General features: G+C 48.0%; 1 protein-coding gene across 2 annotated transcripts; it reads right to left on the bottom strand.

The window, feature by feature from the left end:
* Positions 1-898: 898 nt before the first annotated feature.
* On the bottom strand, positions 899-14,222 carry DNAL4 (dynein axonemal light chain 4). Of its 2 annotated transcripts, none has more exons than XM_053585487.1 (4): positions 14,117-14,222; positions 4,858-5,063; positions 3,351-3,434; positions 899-2,007 (listed from the first exon to the last, which is right to left on the bottom strand). In XM_053585487.1, the coding sequence occupies exons 2-4, from the start codon at positions 4,924-4,926 to the stop codon at positions 1,843-1,845; spliced, it is 318 nt and encodes a 105-aa protein (XP_053441462.1). In that variant the 5' UTR covers positions 4,927-5,063; positions 14,117-14,222; the 3' UTR covers positions 899-1,842. The 2 variants fall into 2 exon arrangements, with proteins under 2 accessions (XP_053441462.1, XP_053441464.1); XM_053585489.1 differs by having other exon boundaries at positions 4,858-4,945; positions 14,117-14,219.
* Between the last annotated feature and the right edge of the window lie 7,521 nt (positions 14,223-21,743).

The raw sequence follows: 21,743 nt of genomic DNA, 5'->3' as shown, positions 1-21,743 counted from the left end.
CAACCAGGTGGTCAGCTTTGGGACAGTGATTTTGTCTTGGCTCTTGTCTGTCCCAGGAGGCAGCACACAGTAGCATTCACCCTCCTCGGTTGCACTGATCTCTAAGCAACATTGATCTATTGACAGATCTCGTCACACTGGACATTCAACCTCAGAAGGGCAAGACTAGGCCAGGGCCTTGGGCTCCCTGGCCAGAAATACCCTATGTGGGACAACTCAGGAGGTCCCTGTGCACCAAGCGAAGACAGGCTACCATGCTCTGCCCAGGCTCAGCATGTTCAGGTCTGAGGCTCAGATTTGGGGACAACCCCTGAGCTTCAGGGTGTTCCTGGTCCTAGAATGTATCCCCTCATTCCAAAGCCACTTCTTACCTCCTGTGTTCACTCAGATCGTCCCTGGGCTGGAGCAACATTTTGCCCTGGTAAAATCCCACTTCTCTCTGAAGTGTAAGTTTCTAGGCCTCATCCTGCTGGAGATCCTGTCACCGAGTCTGGGCTTGGAGGCCTTCTTCCCCCTCCCAGATGCCCTGTCCTTTATAATGTCACTTTTCACATCAGTTGTGCCTGTGCAGCAGACTGAGCTGACTGAGAGCCAGATCTGTGGCTTTTCCACTTTCCTCTGCTCAGTTCTTAGGGCATGACACTTGGGAGCTGTTGAACTAAGCTAATTTGTGTGGACCTCTCTGTAGTAGCTTAGTCTGGCCACACAGCATATCTCAGTGTCCCTGTGGCCCCATTCAACTACACTTGGTCTCCAATCTCAGTGACATAAGGGTGAGAAGGGTGGAGCAGGGTGAGTGAGGCTGGGCCTGGGGCTAGGGTAGCCACTATTTAGCTAGAAATACTGTTGGCTTGAGCTGATTACATTTTCTCCTAACCATAACAGACTAGAGACAAGATCAGTTTTTGGTAACTTTATGAAAAACCAAGACATTTATATAAATAAGACCGCTGTGTAAAATACGTTTCACCCTTCTACTAAAACCCTTCTCCCCACACTCTAAAAGAACATAGAAAACCCAGCAGAGATAAGAAGTACAAATTAGCATGCGGTCCCTGACGAGAAGTAACTGGCAGGCCAGGTTTCCCTGCGGAAGTGGGCCTCGCGGTGAGAGCACTCCTGGCCCAGGTGTCTCACCAGAGGCTCAGTGACACCTCCAGGAACTGCTCAGCGGCAATTCCCACCCCTGGCCCCTGGCTCGAAACTGCATGGGAGGAGGCAGTGTGGAAGGTTCACACTGGTGGGTAAAGCGGACAGGAGAAAAGCTGCTTGGTCTCTAGGCCAAAGCCAGAGCTGTGGAGCGTTGCCAGTGAGATGTAATGGTTTGTTCAGCCTGGGGTCAAGTCGGGGAGGGGCTTCTTTAGGATCAGCACTCCCCCAGAAGACAAGGAGAGAAACCACCTGTGTCCCTTGAGAGGAGAGGCTCTTCCTTGGGGCTATTTTCATATGGCCACTGATGACAAGGACAGTGGATACTTCCTTGCAGTACTGGGATGGAAGGGCAGTGGCACTCTGGGGATGCGAGGGAAGGGCAGTCCTCAAGGGGGGCCTGGCACATCCTTACGAGAAGAACCTCATCTCCCCACCTCCTTTACCCTGTCACACTTTGTGGTGTGGACACCTGGCACGCCGAGTGAGACAACTAAGAGCCTGGGGATAGAGATGTCAACAAGTTCACACACTGGGCATGGCTCAGGAAACTGGTACACAGGACAGAAAGAAAAGACCCCAAACTCTCCTTGGAAAACCCAGGACCTGCCTGGGGCTGCTCCCCATCCCAGAGGAGTGGCAAGGGAAGGCCCTGCAGGGGCTGGGGGCGGGGGTGGGGGCCAGGGACAGGCGTCAGGAACACTTCCAGACACACACGGCCAGGGTCCCCCCAAAGTACAGGTAGAGGAGGTTCTTCACCTCGTGTGTGATCTCAAACCCAAAGCCTTCGCCGATCACCACATGCCAGGAGGAGCCGAACTTCTTGTCCATCGTCTCTTTGATCATCTTGGCGGCGCTCTGGAATGAAGAAGGTGCTCATCAGAGGGGGTGTGAGGAGAGAGTGGGCATGAGTCAGGTCCCTCTCCAGGAGGGAGAAGTCTGGAACCGAGATCTTGGCAAGAAGAGGCCTGCTGTCCTATTTCTGTTGTCCTGCTCATAGAACTGTCACACAGGGTGACAGGGGTCACACAGGGTCACACAGGGGTTTCCATACAGGTCACTTCCTGCCAGGGCTATCCCACAGTGGCAGAAACCTAGACGTTACCTAAGCAGTGAGGAAGAACCTGGCTGAGGCAGGAAGGTGAGCATCAGGCCTGAGACAGCCGAGGTCTGAGTCCTGCCTTGCACTTAGTGCCAGGTTCTGGTTCCAGGTTTCTCAACTGGAAAATGGAAACTGTTCTCAGGACTAACTGAGAATAGAAAGGCGAGTGCCCGCAGGGTGTGAAGGTTACCGTCACCACCGCGCGATGCCTACTTACTGGGTTCAGCGGGCTGCAGGGAGGAACGGCTGCTTCTCCCAGCCATGGCCACAGCCCACTTCTTCCTGTGCTCATTCTTTCAAAGAACTTCTCACCAACATGAAGAAGAGGTCGAGGGAGGGGCAGGCCACCCAGCTTTGCAGAGTCCTATGTGCAGGCACCCGATGTGCACTTAACAGCACCACCACTGGGCCAGGTGCTACACTGTGCACTTTGTCCTCATTGTCCCAGTAAATAAGTCCTCACTGGAGGACTGGCCCAGTGAGGAAGCATCAGTCTCCATCCCTCGTTTATAGACTAGCAAACTGGGCTTAGAGATGAGAAATGGCTTGTCTAAGGGAACACAGCTAGGAAGGGCCGGAGGCAAGATATGAACTTGACTCTGGCTGACCAAATGCCTGGACTCTCATTGGCCAGGGTCTGCCTCCCTATTGGCTGCCATGACACTGACTTCTTTCCCTCTTATCACACACTGATGAATGACCTTCCTGTGCCAATACCTACTGGCTAGACAGTGCCCAGCACAGAGATGGTGTCTGGCCTCTTTCCTACATGTATGGATGAAGACATGAATGGGTGCCTGGGCAGGCCTCTGTTCACAGATGGGATGGAGCCATGGGGAAAGGCACCCTATGCAGCTGCTGAGTGGGGAGCAAGGGCAGGGCATCATGGAGACCCCACTGGCTTTCCTCCCTCTGGGACTGGCCGTGACCAGCAGTCAGAACCAGCTGCTTCTCTCTCCCCAGACTATGAATGCTTCCAAGGGAGGCTCTAGCCTCATCCCAGCAAAACTCTCTAGAGCTGTCTGCAGGGGACTGGCCACTCTATTCACCCACAGGGGTCACCAAAGGCATAAGGGGCCGCCTGCACTAATGGCAATACCTCGTTGTTGTTGGAGAATTTCTCACAGGCTGTGACACATAGCTCCATGGTCTCCACTCGCATCTCCTCTGGCATGTCCGAGTGCTAGAGACAGGGCAGGGGTGACAAACAGAGAGAGGCTTAGCCCATGACCTGGCTTTCCTGGCTGGCTTCTCTGTCCCAAGCTTAAGGCATGGACACCAGGTAGCTTCCCTGGCACAACCTAGGTGGGTGATCCGTCTCCTGGCTCGGGGGCTATCGTTGGGACAGAAGGGGAGGGGAATCTTGCTGAGCCACATGAGCTCTCCGGCCCCAGTCCCTCTCCAAAGGCAGAAAGCTTCAGAGACACCATATTCCAGCCAACAGACATGGAAAGGAGACCGGCCCAGGCACAGAGGGAATGCTGGCTATGGAAATGGTTTCTAGCTCAATCTCACCCCAGAGGCGTGAAGAGGCTGTTCTTGAGGCTCTGGTTTTTCTCCCACCTCTGGACAACTCAGTCCAGCTGCCCACTTGATAATCTCACTTAGATGTCTAAAAAATAACTTTCAATTTCCCCACTAACCATTCTTCCTCTATCTTCCCTTTACTAATAATTAACACCATTTTTTCCTCCCATTATTCAGGAAAAAAACAGACAGTAGGAGTCATCCTGAACTAGATTTCCCCATTCCTAGCACCAAGCCGTCAGCAAGTCTTACAGCCTCTACCTTCCAGGTATATCCTGAATCCACACCTAACACCTCCACCGTAGGACCTGGACCCAGCCACCCTCATCTCTCTGGGCGCTGCAATAGTGTCCTCACTAGTCTCCCATTTCCATCATGGTGCCCTAAACTCTATTCCCCTCACAACAGCTAGAGGGATCTTTTAAAAACACAAAACAGATCACATCATAAACCCTTCCACTGCTCCCCTTTCAACTCAGGACAGAATCCACGTTTGTCACTATAGCCTTCACTGTGGCCAGCCAGGCATGTGGGCTCTGGCCCCACTACCACTTGACCCTCACATCCTGCTACCCACAGCACTCCATTCCAGCCACACTGTCCTTCTCTCTGTTCCTCCAAGATATTAAGCTCATTCCCACCTCAGGCTTCCTGTGCCTGTTTCCTCCACGTGGCACATACTCCCCTGACCACTGCAAAGCTTGCTCCCTAACTTCATCCTGGTCTCTGATCTAAGAAACCCCTTCTGAAGCCTCTGCTCTCCAGCCCCTTCCATCTGCTTTACTTTTCTTTATAGCACTTATTGCCTGCAATCTGTCTATCTATCAAGCAGGCCAGGTTTTTATCTGTCTCATTTACCATTTCCATAGTGCCTAGAAGTGTGCCAGGTAAATAGTGGGTGGCCTAAATAAGTACTTGGCAAATGAATGAATGAAAGAATGAATCACTGTTGACTCCTGAGCCAGCAAAGCCCTTCTTAACTTCTTCCCACTGCCATCCTACAGGGCACAGGCTCCACCTACCTCTTTCCAGCTGTGTGGGCCCTGCTGGCCATCCTGCCTCCCTCCCCTGGATCTTACCCTGACCAGAGGAAAGGTCTGCAGTCGCTTATAATCAGCCTCATCTTTCTTCCCTTCTGTTTCTCCCATGATCCTTCCACTGTGACCACTGGAGGAGAGAGTGGGGCTTTCAGGTGCTGGGATTGGCAATTAAGACACACCCAGGAGATTCAGGAAGCAGGCCCTGCCAACTTAGTGGGAACAGAAAATGTCTTTCCCAAGGGGTGCTGTAGAAAACAGGAAAAACCAGGAGAAAAGAGTTGGCTTGAAAACCATACATCACAAATTAGAAATGTCTCAGTAACAATTTGACACCTCCTCGTCTTAACTCCTCCACATCCTTTTCCAAATGGCCAGCAAGTCTGCAGACAGGAGGATGAGTCAACATGAGATGCTGGGACCTGGTTAAGAACACACTGGTACGATGCTGCAAGCCCACACTGTCATTATCAAGACAAATACTGACTGCGGGCCAGGCCTACAGGATGGAGCCTTGAGCTAGCAATTAACAAATGCTTCTCTGCATGCCCACAACACACACACACACACACACACACGCACGCACGCACGCGCGCGCACACACACACAAACACAAACACACAATCCCTAATTCCTAGGATGTTCAGGTTACCATTGACAATCTGCATTTATTGGCAAGCAAGGAGCCCCCTCTGCAGGCCTCTGATCTGGGGGGGAATGGGGACAGTGCTGCTCCATGTCCTCCTTGGCACACCAGGCTCCCTAGCTGTTCTTCCCTTTCTGGCCACCCAGTCCTGTCTGGCTAGCCCAGGAGTTGGGAGGCCTGGGCGCTGGTGCTGGTTCAACCACTGACCAGTAGTATGGCCTTGGGCCTCAGTTTCCTCACTGGTAACACAGGGACAGTCACGTCTATCTCATGAGGCTGTTATGAGAATCCAAGAGACAACATATGTAAAGCAACTTAACACAGTGCCAGGCACGTGGCTGGCACTCAGTAAACTGCTCTTCCCTTACTGCTGAGTCCTGGGGGATCAAATAAGACAATGTGTGTGGACATGACAGCAAACTTATACCTTATACACATGTCAGCGTTCCTCCCTGCCTTCCCCACTCCCCCAAAATCTAGTTATTTAATAACAGATGGGGCATTTCCTCAAGAGATTGGCCAAGATCCTAGATGCCTGGGAGCACTGGTGGAAATCCTGGCGTTTGTCTTTCATCCTATAGTTCAATTTACCCTGTGATTCAAAGGGCTTCTAATCTCAGGACTACTGACACAAATGAATACAAATCACTGCGCTGTTAAGCCCTTTTTAATGATCCTGTATTGGACAAATACAGCCAAATGATGTCATTCCTGTACTTCTCACATTTTCAAGGGAAGTTACTTCATTGCATAGCCACTGAACCCCAAGATGCTTAATACAAGTAACAGGCAGGTAAGAACAAGTGACAGCTGGTAAGTTTCCCATGTGCCAGCACTGTTCTGAATGTGCCACATGCATTTACACAGCTTGTCACTGCAACAATCCTAGGAGTTAATTTCTGCAAGGGCAGAGGCATGAAGCTGTGAGGTCGATGGCCTGAGGTCACTCAGCTAGCCAGCAACAGACTGGGGTGTGACAGAGCCCAGCATGGGCACTGCTAACCCCTATTCACAAAGCCTCCCCCACGAACATGTATTAGGGACTTAACAACACGTTTGTGCGGCTAGTGTGGCTCCTGGGATTGCAGCAGGGAGATGCATGCTCTATCTTCCCTTTCAGTGTCTACTGTTAACTGGACCTTGTTTTGGCCAGCCCGTGAGGTTCCTGGGTACTCTCTCAGGGAACAGCTCTAAACTCGACCCCCCTCCCCTTGCTGCAGAAGCCCTCAGTGCCTTCCATTTGGTCGGCTCCCTTGAGCGAAGCCGGAAGCCAGCCATGGACTCCACTACCCCATGACACTGGCATTTTCTGATTACTTAATGGACAGATGGTTCCTCTTATCGCATCAATTCTGGGCATTTGTACCATTCAGATATTAGCAGTTTTTGTCTCTACATATAACCTGGCAAGGTACCAAACACAATCTCATTGTACTTCTGGTCAGGTTTCCTATTTCATAAAATCCAGTGAATCACTTTCTCTTTGCTCATTAATGTTAAGGCTCATCTCCAATTCCATCTTGTCCTCCTAGTTTTAGTAACAGATACTTTATTACCTCCTCCTCCACATTCATCAGGGTGTGACAGAGGTGGTGGCTACACTGATGATAAGAGGAAAAGGGCATTATGGTTTATTTCGAGTGGGACCAACTTAAAAATGTGGAAGCAGTTGCTCAGGTATCTTCCTTCTAAAATTTCAATTTGATTCATCCTCAGGGCTCAAAAGTGGTGGCATGTAGAAGCCAGGAGGGGAACGGAGAGCCAACTGTGCACATGTTGCCCCCAAGGTCAGGGTCAGTGACAGCTGCTTAAATTTAGCTTCAATACATAGAATCCTGCTAAAACATCCATCACAAAACTTCAGAGGGACTACCAAAGCCAATGCTTCAGGAACAAATGGGAAAAAGCCACTGGGACAATTGTCCAGGAAGCATCTTAGAGAGAGCTGTGCAGGACCACGGGCCAGAATGTTTGGGTACGGTACCAGTTCAATAACAGAAATTAATTTTGCTCACTTCTTTGCTTTGTAGCCTTGGACAAGTAATGTTACCTTAGTCTTTGTTTCCTTCTCTATGAAGTGGGACACTAAATCCTTCTTCGTCAATTTCTAAAAGCTGCTGCAAGCCGTAAGTACATGCATGCGAGCATTCTGAAATTGTAAGCCTCTGCATCAATATCATTACACTGTTCTCTACTGCCTCCATGTTATTAGCTAGGACTTGGCCAACATTATCCAACCAAGTTTATTAAAGACTATGATTGCCCAGAGCTTTTCCTAACCACTATAGATACTTCTGGGAATCCAAAGGGCTGAGGCTCATAGAATCAAAAGGAATAGTTATAGATGATGTGTTTTCAAATACAGGAGGGCAGGAGAATTTTTTATGGCACTATATCCTTATAGTACAGCTGCAGTCATTCAGCCACGATTAGGAAAAAACCTGCTGAAAGAATGTTACCAAAAATAGCAGAACTAGAGGTTTTAATAACCTTAATCAATCTTCCAGGCAAATGAGTGTGTGCCTGAATGTGTCAGGCCAGGCAGAAGTCACAAGCCTAAAAGAGACTTTTAATAATGTAAGTGTGCCCGGGGCCAGAATACTTGAATCTGGGGTACTGAAGCTCGACCTCCTCCCATCTGGCCATCATGATGCACAAAGCAAGGGGCAGCTTCGTTCTTCTCCCTCCTTACCCAAGGACCTGTCTGCATGCTTTACACGGCCTCACCTCGTCGAGAGGGAGGCCTTGCCTTGGCAACACAGGCACAGACAAGGGCTTTCTCTCATTGCCTGTCAAAGCCAGTGTTCCTTGTCTCATTATCCCTTGTGTTTGTTTGTGTCACTGACCTCCATTACCACCTATTATTTTGCTGCTGAAGCATTTGGGAAGAATCCTTAAGAGAGTTAGGGCATGTGGGAGGGATGGGGGGAAATGAATGGATTCTGGGAAACAAGACCAGACGTATCTACCAGGCCCCTGGTAGGGGGCAGCCACTCAGTGTCTGGAACATTCGTGGCTCTTAGATCATGGCTTGTCACTCTTTACCACTCATTGTGCATCTGAGTGACTGAAGGACCCACAAGGAACAGGTCATGGGGGTTTTGAGCACAGGCTCTACAGCAGATCACAGCATCAGCTCCTCTTACTGGCACAGTGGAAGGGAAACTGTGATAACCTTCATATGCCAGCCAGTTACACATTTAAATATTCAGCCAAACAAACCAGTATTTCCCAAGTTCCCACATGTACACATCACTGGGTTAGTACTGAAGAAGGAAAGATCACACAAAAAAATTCTGTGCAACTTGTTTGGGCCAGGGGCCAAGGTAATAGTGGTGTGATTACACTTTCACAATGTGTCTCATTTCATCCTTGGGACAACCTGTAAGGAAAACATCCGGCTCCCAGTTTTCAGACAAGGCATGGAGTGCCTGCGGGTACACAGCCAACAATGGATCTGAACCCAGACCTATTTTTCTGACAGTATCTTCTGTGACTTCTCCCTTGGCATAAGCAAAGAGGAGATAAGACAGCAACACCAGCATCCACCAGTCCAGCCGTCTGGCTAGGCCTGAGCCTGCTTCCCGCCGTGTCAGGGATACGCATTTGGGCACCTTGCTCCTCCCCCTGCCTTCTAGCAAACAAATGAAGAACAAAGCGGGCAAGGGAGGAGAATGGATCCTAAGTACTGACTTTGGGATATTCATCCAAGATGTCAGTGGTGAGGTCAGGAAACAGTGCAGAAGACCAGGTTTCCCTGACCAGTTTAAAATGTGGGGAGCAAATGCAGGGTTGCCATTTTTAAACTGTGTTGAGTAAGAGCATTAGAAGATATATCACCTACTCTAGAAGAGGAAAGTTTGGCAGAATAAAGGTTGGCCCTTCTCAAGAACCTTTGTGTGTCTGTGTTGTTTTTTAACGTGGTCCTTATTTTTTTTCTCATTTTGCTAAGGTCTGGTGAAAACTTGATGTGCCTTAAACAGGGGAGGGAGAGTTGTGGAAAAGAGACCTGTGGACTAGCTTGGATTGACAATTCTCAACATTTTCCTCATGTCCAACACCATGTGATAAAGAACATTGACTCATGTGGTGTATCCAAATTCGGATGGACTCCCAAACAATTCTGTCAAGACACAAAGTGTAACAAAAAGTCATACCCTTGCAGCTATTACTTCTTCAGGAGACAGCTGCTTACTACAGACCATAGACTAGGCAGGCTCCCACCTTACTTCCTTCCCACTCAAGCGAACAGATTTGAATGTAAGGGACCAGGAAATAAATTTGATTTAGCACGGGTTCACTTTTTAGGAACACGTTTGCAATTGCTAATTACCAGTGACATCTCACAAGTGATCATGACTTAACCATGTGTTGTGAGTCCAGACAATCACCTGGGGGAGAGGGCCCCAGAGCCCAACAGCCAGTATCTGGCATATGGCAGAAGGCAAAAAAATACCCAAATTGTAATTAAATTATATTTCATTTTCCCCCTGGGAAGGAAAAGGACCCATCAAATCCATTCAGTAATATTTCCTGAACGCTGATCTTGAGCCTGGCACCGAATGGGTATTCTATATACAAGTTCTCATTTCCCCCAGACACTCTGTCAGAAGGGCCCTAATATCCCTGTTTTATTGATGAGCAAAGGTGGCTGGGGAAAGGCAAGTGACCATGCACAGAGCTAATAAATGGAGGTGCTAGGATTCCATCCCAGGTATATACAACTTCACAGATAATGCTTTCCAACTACTCCACTATAAGCAAGAGACATTCCCTGTCTTCAAGGAGCTTACAATCCAATATGGAGACCAACATACATACACAAGGAACTAACTATAGTTATGGCAGAATGTAGTGCCACTGGACAGATGCAGACATAGAAAGAAGAAAACTCTTGAGGGCGTGAGAGAGGATAGGAAGAGAAGTTAGTGGTAGATGTAACATTAAGTCAGGTCTTGAAAGGGGAGTAGGAATCTTGATAGGTGGGCAAAGTAAGGAAGACCTTCCAGGCAGGTGAACAAACAGTGTTACCAAAATAGAAAGTGCAAAGTATTTTTCTGGGAAAGTCCAACAGTCCAATCTGGCTGGAGAATAGAATTTGACAAAGCAGGGAGAAATAAGGCCGGGAGGGAAAGGCTGGGATTGAGTTGTGGAAGTCAAGGGCTCCAAAGACAGGCTTAAGAAGTGTGGATGTCTTTTGTGGAGAATGGGGAAGCCCTCTGGAGGTTACTTGGTTGTAGCTGACATGGTTGTGTTTTAGCGCAATTATTCTGGTGAGCTAGGTTGACAGGAAAGACACGAGGCAGGGATAACATTTAGGAAGCTACAACAATGGCCCAAGTGACAGGCCTTATAGAATTGAACCAGGGTGGAAGTTTGAGGAATGAAGAGGATGTAAACTCCACATGGAGGCAGAATCAAAACCACATGATAATTGCCTGAGTGTAATGGGCACAGCAGAGTGAAGAATGATGCCCCAAGAGGATGGTGGTGCCACTCACAAGGACAGATGGGTAGGTAGTAAAGCAGGCCAATCTGATCTGAAAACTACTGAGTTTAAGTTGCTGGAGAGAGATGCAAATGGAGGTATCTAGTTAGGAGGAGGGAAATCACCAAATCATGGTTTATCAGGGGACAGAAGGGAAGCCATCAGTCCAAGTATCACATCAATTCAGTTGTAATGTCAGTTAGTGAAGGGGATTTATTCTGAGAAATTTGTCATTAGGCAATTTCATCATTGTGTGAATGTCACAGAGTGTGCTTACACAAACCCAGGCAATACAGCCTACTATACACCTAGGCTGTACAGTACAACCTATTGCTCCTGGAGCTACAAGCCTGGTACTGTACTGAAAACCGTAGGCAGCTGTAACATAATGGTAAGTGTTTGTGTGTCTAAACCTATCTAAACGTAGAAAAGGTACAGTAAATATATGATATAAAAGATAAAGAATGGTACACTTGGCAGGGCCCGTAGCTCAGGGGGTAGGGCGCCAGCCACATACACTGAGGCTGGTGGGTTTGAACCTGCCCCAGGCCAGCTAAAACAACAACTGAAACCAAAAACTAGCCAGACATTGTGGAGGCACCTGTAGTCCCAGCTACTTGGGAGGGTGAAACAAGAGAATCGCTTGAGCCCAAGAGTTTGAGGTTGCTGTGAGCTGTGATGCACTGTGTTTGAGGTTGCTGTGAGTGTGTGACAGCACTCTACCCAGGGTGACAGCTTGAGACTCTGTCTCAAAAACAAAAAACAAAAAAATAGAATGGTACACTTATATAGGGTGCTTACGATTGAATGGAACTTGAAGAACTAGAAGTTGCTATGGTGAGTCCGGGTGAGTGGTGAGTGAACGTGAAGGCCTAGGATGTTACTGTGCACTACTGTAGAATTTATAAACACTGTACACTTAGGCTACACTAAATTTATACAAAAATATCTTTTTCTTCAATAATAAATTAACCTGGCCAGATGCAGAGGCTCATGCCTGTAATCCCAGCACTTTGGGAGGCCCAGGTGGGTCAAATGCTTGAGCTCAGGAGTTCGAGACCAGCCTGAACAAAAGTAAGACCCTGTCCCTACTAAAAATAGAATAACTACCTGGGTGTCCTGGGTGGAGTCTGTAATTCCAGCTACTTGGAAGGCTGAGGCAAGAGGATCACTTGAGCCCAAGAGTTTGAGGTTGTTATGAGCTATGATGCCACAACACCCTACCTAGGGTGACTGAGTAAGACTTTGTCTCAAAGTAAGTAATCTACAGTAACTTTTTTACTTTGTAAGCTTTTTCATGTTTTAATTTTTTGTACCTTTTGTAATAATACTTAGCTTAAACACAAACACGCTGTACAACTATACAAAAATATTTTCCTTATGTCCTTAATCTATAAGCTTTTGTCTATTTTTAAAATGTTGTTTATTTTTTTTTACTTGTTAAACTTTTTTGTTGTGAAATAACATACAATAGCCAGGCGCTGTGGCGGGATGCCTGTAGTCCCTGCTCCTTGGGAGAGGCTGAGGCAAGAGAATCACTTAAGCCCAAGAGTTTGAGGTTGCTGTGAGCTGTGATGCCACAGCACTCTATCGAGGGTGACATAGTGAGAATCTGTCTCAAAAAAAAAAAAAAAATTAACACACAAATACACCCATCAGCCTACATCTACAATCTACATAGGGTCAGGATCATCAGTATCATTGTCTTCTACCTTCACATTTGGTCCACTGCAAAGTGTTCAGGGGTAATAATACACATGGAGAGGTCACCTCCTGTGATAATGCCACCTTCTGGAATACTCCTGAAGGACCTGCCTGAGGCTGTTTTACAGTTAACTTCTTTTTGGTAAGAAGAAAGAATATACTCTAAAATAATGATTAAAAAGTATAGTAAATACATAAACCAGTAAATCATTTATTATCATTACCAAGTAGTAAGTTCTGTAATCATATGTGCTATACTTTTACAGAACTGGTGACACAGGTTTGCTTACACCAGCATCAGCACAGACACATGGGTAATGCATTGTCCTATGACATTATGATGACTGTGACATCACTAGGTGATAGGAATTTTTCAGCTCCATTATAATCTTATGGGCCCACCATGATATATGCACTCCATCCATGACAGAAACACAGTTATGTGGTACATAATCTCTGTCTGCCTCCCTCCAAGTATCCCTAATCATAGAAGCCCAGGAGAAAGGTCAGAGAGGGACATATGGATCTGAGGGTCAACTGGAGAAATAACAGATCAAACCAAGGGTGTTGGCAACACTTCCCAAAGAGGAAAATGTGGGGGGAAAGTAAGAGACAAAGGAAAGAAACTAACAAATATATTGAATCTACACTGAGCTGGACCTTGTACTTTAATTCATGTTATCCTCAGCATTCCCAAAGGAGATGTACTGTAGTAAACCGGATTTTATTTTATTATTATTATTTTTTTTTTTTTGCAGTTTTGGCTGAGGCCAGACTCGAACCCGCCACAGGCACTGCTCGTAAACCTGATTTTATATATGCACAGATTGGAGTCCAAAGAGATTAGGTAACTTGATAGGGTCGAGCAACTGGGAATACAAATTAGGTATGTCAAGTTCTTTTGACACACAGTGCCTCCCATGGGGAGCACATGCTGGGGGACAACATCCGACCTAGAACATCAGAGTGGAAGAGGCCTTAGAGATCATTCAACCTAACTACTCCTTTGCAGATAGGGAAACTGATCCAAAGGGAAATAATCCGCCAGGAGTCCCCAATACGTCTCTTCCCAAGTCAAGTGGTTTGGGCTGAGGCGATGGCGACTACCGTCCCAGCCGCAGGAAGGTTATTACTCCGTGAAAGGTGAGGGGACAAAGGTGCGGGGGTGAGGGTTGGTTGGGGAGGGGAATGTGGGAACTTGAAGCTGGAAGGGCTTTAGGTGGGTGGACAGGAGCGGCCTGCGGAGTCGCGAAGGCAGATCTATCACGACAAAGCTCGCAGGTCCCGAAGTGGGGGTGGGGGTTGAGGGTTGGAGGACCTGGGGCTGGGGAAAAGCAAAGCAGGAGAGAGACTGAGTTGGGGCCTCAGCGGTGGGAGAGGCCTCTTCCGCCCAGCGTTGCCTCCCGTCCTCCCTTCGGGTCAGCCCTCCCAGCCTGGCTGCCCGCCGCGCCCCGGGGCCTCACCTGCTCCCGCGGGGGCCGGAGCCGGGGCCGCAGCCAGTGCACCCCAGCCAGGGTTGTCAAGGAGCGAAACAAGAGTGTCTTAGCAACCAGCAAGGAAGTCCTGCCCCCCATCGGACGTTAACAGGAATTTCACTTATTATTGGTGAATTAAAATGTCAATCAATCTTGAAAGGTCCTAAACGTAGTTTGCATGGGAAGGGGCGTGGCTTTAAAAGCTAGGGAGGCGGGGCTTCACGTATAGTCGTCTTACGTGTGCCGGAGGCGCTAGGGGCTGGTCGAAGTTATCTTTTTCAGAGAAACAAACTTCAAAAAAGCCGTATTGCCATGGGAATTGCCTTCAGTCATTTGAAGTAACGAACGTAATTTGGCATTGTGACCCTGAGCTGCCACTTTTTAGGATCTCAAAAGAACTAGTATTTACATAGGGCTTTGTTGTTTTTTTGAGACAGTCTCACTTTGTCGCCCTGGGTAGAGTGCTGTAGCATCACAGTTCACAGCAACCTCCAGCTCTTGGGCTTAGGCGATTCTCTTGCCTCAGCCTCCCGAGTAGCTGGGACTACAGGCGCCCACCACAACACCCGTCTATTTTTTGGTAGTTGTTGCAGTTTGGCCGGGGCCGGAGCTTGAACCTGCCACCCTCAGTATATGGGTCCAGCGTCCTACTCACTGAGCCACAGTGCTGCCCTTACATAGGGCTTTATAGTTAATATCTTACTTGATTCTCACCACAATACTTTTAGGTAGTAGAATCTATAATCCTATTGAACAAAAGTTCAGAGAGGTTAAATAACTGGCTAAAGGAAAGAATCGAGGTACCAGATGACTGAGGGACGCGGTTGTCCAGAGGCTGCGTTTTCTTCTCGTTGGAAGAGAAAATTAAGTAGGAGATTAAAAAGAGAAAATTAATCTAAAAGTATTGGTACGAATGGAGAGCAGGGAAAGCAGGAAGGGGAGAACGTGCAGATTCTACAGATTGGAGGATCAAGAGTCAATTTGGTACTCCATAATTTTTTTTTTCATGGGTACTCCATAATTTAAAACTTTTTTGTGATCAGTGCTGGGGGTGAATCCTTGCTGCCACATTTACTGGCACCTACAGGGAGCGCAGCCTCCTGGCTAGGTGCTGGTGATTCAGAGAGGAGTAAGATGAGGACCTTGATCCCATAGATGGCACAGGGGAACAGCCTCCTGAACTAATAGATGAGAGAATAGTTCATTCTACCAGTGCTATGGTAGAGGTGTGGGCAAGGTTCTGGTTCTCTCCGAGAAGAGAATGACTAACTCTGAGAGTGTAGCCCTTGAGTTGGCTGAGTCTAATATGACCTACAGGCCAATGATGGTGGACAGCAGAGTTCACTGGGGAACTACTGGTGACTCCACAGACCTGGATGGAGGGTGAATGTAGTATAGATGGGGGTTACGGGGTGATGATGCAGAGGGATGTAGGGAAGTAGTCAGAAGGGTTTTGAACACCAGGTTCAGGGACTAGAGTGCTCTCTGGGTGAAGTAAGAATGGGGAGGTGGCTGTTGGAGGGTTTCAAGTAGGGAAGCAACATGATCACATTTGGGTTATGGAAATATTGTTCTGGTGGGGGAAGATGGCTGGATTTGGTGTGGGTAGACATGGATTAGGTGCAGTAGGCATGGTTTTGAAAGTGGCATCCTGAAGTGTGCTAGGCTCTTGCTAGGGCTAGGTGCTTGTACCCAACTTGCCTCCTGGGTACATTCTGAGGGTCAGTAGAATTTCTGACTCAGCCTCCAGTTTCCTTAATCCTCTTTGCCAACTTCTCCAAGAGATGCCTTTGAGGGGGATGATGCTCTTGCCTCTGCCTCTCATCCAAAGTTCTCCCCAAAGAGCTCTACATTTGCTGTCTTCTCTTTCTCACCTCCCATTCATTCTTCAGCCCATTGCAATCTGGCTTCCCTTCCCACTACACCACCTAAAATTTGCTCTTCCATGGTTACCAGCGACCTCCTAAAGTTCACAATCCAATTGACCTAGTTAGTCTTCAGCTTGCTGGACCCATCCCCTCTGCTGGCATGGGCCTGCTGACCATGCCCACCTTCATGAACTTCTCTACCCCAGAGTTAATTAATGCCTGTAGAGCTCATTAACATGCAGATTCAGGTGCCTGCTGCATCAGAATGACAAAGGGCAAGAATGTATATATATATATATATATTTTTTTTTTTTTTTTGTAGAGACAGGGTCTCACTTTATGGCCCTCGGTAGAGTGCCGGGGCCTCACACAGCTCACAGCAACCTCCAACTCCTGGGCTTAAGCGATTCTCTTGTCTCAGCCTCCCGAGTAGCTGGGACTACAGGCGCCTGCCACAATGCCCGGCTATTTTTTGGTTGCAGTTTGGCCAGGGCCGGGTTTGAACCCGTCACCCTCGGTATATGGGGCCAGCGCCTTACCGACTGAGCCACAGGCGCCGCCCAAGAATGTATATTTTTTATCAGCATCCCTGGTGCACACTAAGGGAAGACTAGAGAACCAGAACTCTATCCAAACACCTGGGGAACCTGGCTCTCCTGCATCTCCTCAAGCTTCACTTCCTTTTCACTTTATTTTTTGGGCTCTTCTTCCTTTGCTCTGTGCCTATCTTAACCTTGTTCTCAGCAGTGGTCTCTAATTTCTTTCTACCTGGGGTCACCTGCTCATCATTAACAGTATTCCCCTCAGTCACATTCTCTTACTAGAACTGAGGGTGGGGCGGGCACTTTGGAAAAGCACCCCTCTCCCCAGTGAATGCTGTCCTAGGGAGTTATGCTACCCATGCATGTCTTGCTGAGAATTGTGCTGTAAGTACTTTCCCTTGGGGATCTCATCCACTCCCATAATTTTTCATTATCAATGTCCTAATTTCTGGTGGCTTCTGTATTTCTCTCTCTAGTTTAGGCCTTCCTGGATCTCTAGGCCCAAATCTCCACCTGTCTCCTGGCCATTTCCAGCAGAACCTCTCCAGAGCCCTTCTAACTCAGTGTGTCCCAAATTGAATCAATCATCTCCCTCCAATCTCCTCACCCTGCATTCCCCATCTCAGCAAATGACACCACCACCCACTTGGATGTCTCCATCAGAAACCAGGAAGTCGCCCTTCACACTTCCCCTGTCCATTGCCCACCTCCAGTTGATCATAGACCTGCCAATTTTGACTCTAAACTGTCTCCTGATACAACCCTTTCTGGCTGTGTTTATGGCACTCTCCAAGCGCATAACACCATTGTCCCATTTACACTATTATTTTTTTTTTTTATAGTCTTGGAAAACGGCATCATTGCAGCAACTTCCTAATGGGAAGGAAGTCTTGCCCTTCCCTAATCCATCCTACACATCACAGTCAACATGACCCTTCCAAAACCAAAATCTCACTCTGCATTCCTGTTTCAGCAATCCCTTCCCTCCTTCCATGGCTTCCCATCGCCTATGGTGACATCCACATGCCATGTCCTAGCAGTCATTGCTTCCCATGACATGGCCCACAGGCTCCTCCAGCTCCCTGCTACTCCAGCCCCTGGGCTTTGTGCCCCTGCTAGGCCAACGCTTACATCAGGCTGTTTCTCGGTGCCCTGCACTTGCTCAGGTGTTCTCTCTCTGTCCTCATTCTCCCTCTGTGGTCCCTTCTTTCATTTTGGTTATATGAGTCTGGTTCGGGTTATATAAGCTTTGGGGCTAAGCTTATACATGCTGCAGTCCTATCACTTGCAATCCTGTCACTTCCTGTCTCATCTGGTGCTTGTTCCTGCCATTCTTCACTGTTTGGTACTGGGGTTTTATTTTCTGCTTCCCCCTGTGAGTGCCTGGAGAACAAGGACCTTGTCTTATTCATCTTCCTCCCACATTTCACACAGGAACTAATAGAGAGTGGACGCTCAGGAAATGTTTCCTGGATGAAGATTTGAGTGAGTGAATCGAGTGCATAGGGTCTGACCCTGCTTATTCCAGACTCAGCTCTTGTCCATCTCCAAGACTCAGCCTGTGTACCAGCTCCTTCCTTTCTTGTGCTGTGCCCACTTTAAAATGGCTGATGATGGACACCCTGGAACCGGTTAGCAAGTAACAGAGATTGGAAAAATAGTGGCTCAAACCATTTCATTATTTTGTTTTTCTCCCATAACAAGAAGTAAAACTATAGTTAAACTTTGTGGCATGCTTAAATTATGTTGGTAAAAAGACAAAAAAGAGGCTCCGCACCTGTGGCTCAAGCAGCTAAGGCACCAGCCACATACACCTGAGCTGGCAGGTTATCGCTTGAGCCCAGGAGTTGAAGGTTGCTGTGAGCTGTGATGGCTCGGCACTCTACCCAGGGTGACAGCTTGAAGCTCTGTCTCAAAAACAACAACAACAAAAAAGTGTTAAAAAATAGACTTACTGTGCTTTGAACTTCTTTCAAAAATAATTAATGATTTCTTTTTTTTTTTTTGAGACAGAGGCTCAAGCTGTCACCCTGGGTAGAGTGGTATGGCATCACAGCTCACAGCAACCTCCAATTCCTGGGCTCAAGCGATTCTCCTGCCTCCACCTCCCAAGTAGCTGGGACAACAGGCACCTGCCACAATGCCCAGATATTTTTCGGTTGCAACATCATTGTTTGGCAGGCCCGGGCTGGATTCGAACCCGCCAGCTCAGATGTATGTGGCTGGTGCCTTAGCCTCTTGAGCCACAGGTGCTGAGCCTAATTAATGATTTTTAAATTTCTTTCTTTTTTTTTGTTTTGAGACAGAGTCTCACTGTGTCACCCTGGGGTTGAGTGCCATGGTGTCATCATAGCTCACAGCAGCCTCAAACTCTTTGGCTCAAGTGATCCTCTTGTCTCAGCTTCCCAAGTAGCTGGGACTATAGGCACCCATCACAACACCCAGCTAATTTTTTGTTTTAATAGAGACAGGGGTCTTGCTCTTGCTCAGGCTGGTTTTGAACTCCTGAGCTCAACCAATCTGCCCACCTTGGCCTCCCAGAATGCTAGGATTACAGGCATGAGCTACCTCGCCCTGCCTAATTAATGATCATTCAAAATTTTTGCGGCATACCTATAATCCTCTTGCAGCACACTGGTTGAAAATCACTGTTCTATGGCCTCATCAAGGTCCCTGCTGCACCATCACAGGATCCACACCTCCATGCCCCAGCATCTCACTTGCATCCCAGTCAGGAAAAGGGCAAAGGACCAGGGGCAAACCACTGATTGCCAGCCAGGTCAGCACCTTTAAGAGAGGCCTCCACTTGCGTCTGGAATCTTGGTCAGATTATTGTCCCATGATTTTTTTGTTTGTTTGCTTTGTTTTGTTTTGGACACAGAGTCTCACTCCGTCAATCCTGGTGTCCTAGCTCACAGCAACCTCAAACTCTTGGACACAAGTGATTCTCTTGCCTCGGCCTCCTTAGTAGCTGGGACTATAGGTGTCCACTGCAACACTCCTAGTTTTTCTATTTTTAGTAGAGACTCTTGTTCAGGCTGGTCTTGAATTCCTAAGCTCAGGCAATCCACCTGCCTTGGCCTCCCAGAGTGCTGGGATTATAGGCACGAGCCACCACACCTGGCCCTGTGATAGTCTTTAGCTACAAGGGAAGCTGAAGAATATATTTTTAGTGGGGCATATTGTTGCCTGCAATAGGATTGGGTTCTGTTTGTAAGGAAGCAGGGAAACATAGATGTTGAGTCTGCCCACCCACCCAACAGCCATCTTCCTGGCCTTTGCTATGAGAGTTGCTGTTGAGTGTGGATATTGAATAACAAGTACTCAGAGAAGGTGGGCCCAGCCCCGGTGGACGAATCCTGCCCAGTTTAAACCAGTCACGGTGCTCCCATATCTCTTACCTGAGATGGGTTTGAGGAGACCATGTGACTTTCCTTCAGCCAATGACACATAACTGCCTAGTGGGGACTCCTGGGGAAGTTTTCCTCTTACATAAAAAGATGTGATGGGGTAATCACCTCCCTTTTTTCCTGTCTTGAGCACAGATGGGTGATGATGTGATCCTCAGAACCACAGAAACCAACAAGCTGGGCCCCAACCCAGATTTACTGCGTCAGAAACTCCAGCAGTGGGGCCTGGCAATCAGTGCTAACATGCGGACTGAGAACTACTGGGGCAGAAGGAACACTAGGATGGTGTTTTTTTGGGGTGCATTTGACATACAGGAAGGAGCTGTATATCAAATGCAGCTTAATTCTGCTAAGATGAGGGTGGGCAGAGGCCTGGCCATTGGATCTTGTAACATGGAAGTTATCGTTGGCCTTGACAAGAGCCTAGAGGAACGGTAGGGGCAGCAGCCTGGTGGGACCTGGCTATGGTGTGATGAGAGAGGGAGGACATGGCAACAAAGACTGAGGACTCACTGTGGAGTGAAAGATTAACACAGCAAGCTTGGGCTGATCAAAGCTGGCAAAGAAGGACTAGGACTCGACCAGCTCCCAGTAGATAATGTCTAAGCCCTGGGAATACCCTGCCTGATGAGACTAGCTTGTATACTTGGGGTCATATCAGATAGTTTGTCTAACAAAGTCATTTGTCTCAGTTTGACCTCTGCAAGGGGTGTCCTGGGGACTAAGTTGTTAAGGTCATCACATGACTGACCCCCAGTACCATCCCTGGACACCAAGGCTCAGGTGAGCCTCCCTGGTTGACAATTCTGTCTACTTGGGGGAGAATGAAGTGCTATCTCTAGGACTCTGGGAGACAACCCCTGGGAATTTTGTTCCTGGTGTCTGGATTCTGACCCCTGCACCTTTTCCTTTGCTGATTTTCATCTATAACTATGCATTAACAGCTTTTCTGAATTGCATGAGTCTTTCTGGTGAATCACTAAGCCTGAGGATGGTGTTGGAGACCCTTGACATACTTGCCTTTTGAAGAAGTTTTGCAGTGAAGGAGGAAAGTAGTGGGTGATGGCTGCAGAGGGTATGGGCTTCAGGTGGGAGTTTTGTTTAAAGGAGATACTTAAGCCAACTCACATGCTCATTGGGATGACCATTTAGGCAAATTGGCAACTCAAGAATTGAAATGTTGGGCTTGGCGCCTGTGGCTCAAGCGACTAAGGCGCCAGCCACAGACACCTGAGCTGGCGGGTTTGAATCCAGCCCGGGCCCGCCAAACAACAATGACGGCTGCAACCAAAAAATAGCCGGGCGTTGTGGTGGGCACCTGTAGTCCCAGCTACTTGGGAGGCGGAGGCAGGAACCCAGGAGTTGGAGGTTCCTGTGAGCTGTGATGCCACCGCACTCTACCCAAGGTGAAACCTTGAGGCTCTGTCTCAAAAAAAAAAAAAAAAAGAATTGAAATGCTGTTGAGAAGGTAAAGTGGGTGGCACCTGCAGGTCAAGTGGCTAAGGCGCCAGCCACATACACCAGAGCTGGCAAATTTGAATCCAGCCTGGGCCTGCCAAACAACAATGACGGCTGCAACCAAAAAATAGCTGGGCATTGTGGTGGGTGCCTGTAGTCCCAGCTACTTGGGAGGCTGAGGCAAGAGAATCACTTAAGCCCAGGAGTTTGAGGTTGCTGCGAGCTGTGATGCCACAGCACTCTACCCAGGGCAATAGCGTGAGGCTCTGTCTCAAAAAATAAATAAAATAAATAAATAAAGAGAGAGAGAGAGAAAAGGTAAAGTGGAAGGGGTCTG

Source organism: Nycticebus coucang, chromosome 3, assembly GCF_027406575.1.
Source record: "Nycticebus coucang isolate mNycCou1 chromosome 3, mNycCou1.pri, whole genome shotgun sequence".
Taxonomy (NCBI): Eukaryota; Metazoa; Chordata; class Mammalia; order Primates; family Lorisidae; genus Nycticebus; species Nycticebus coucang.
Note: the sequence above shows the minus strand (reverse complement) of the source record. Positions and strands in the feature narration are given on the sequence as shown.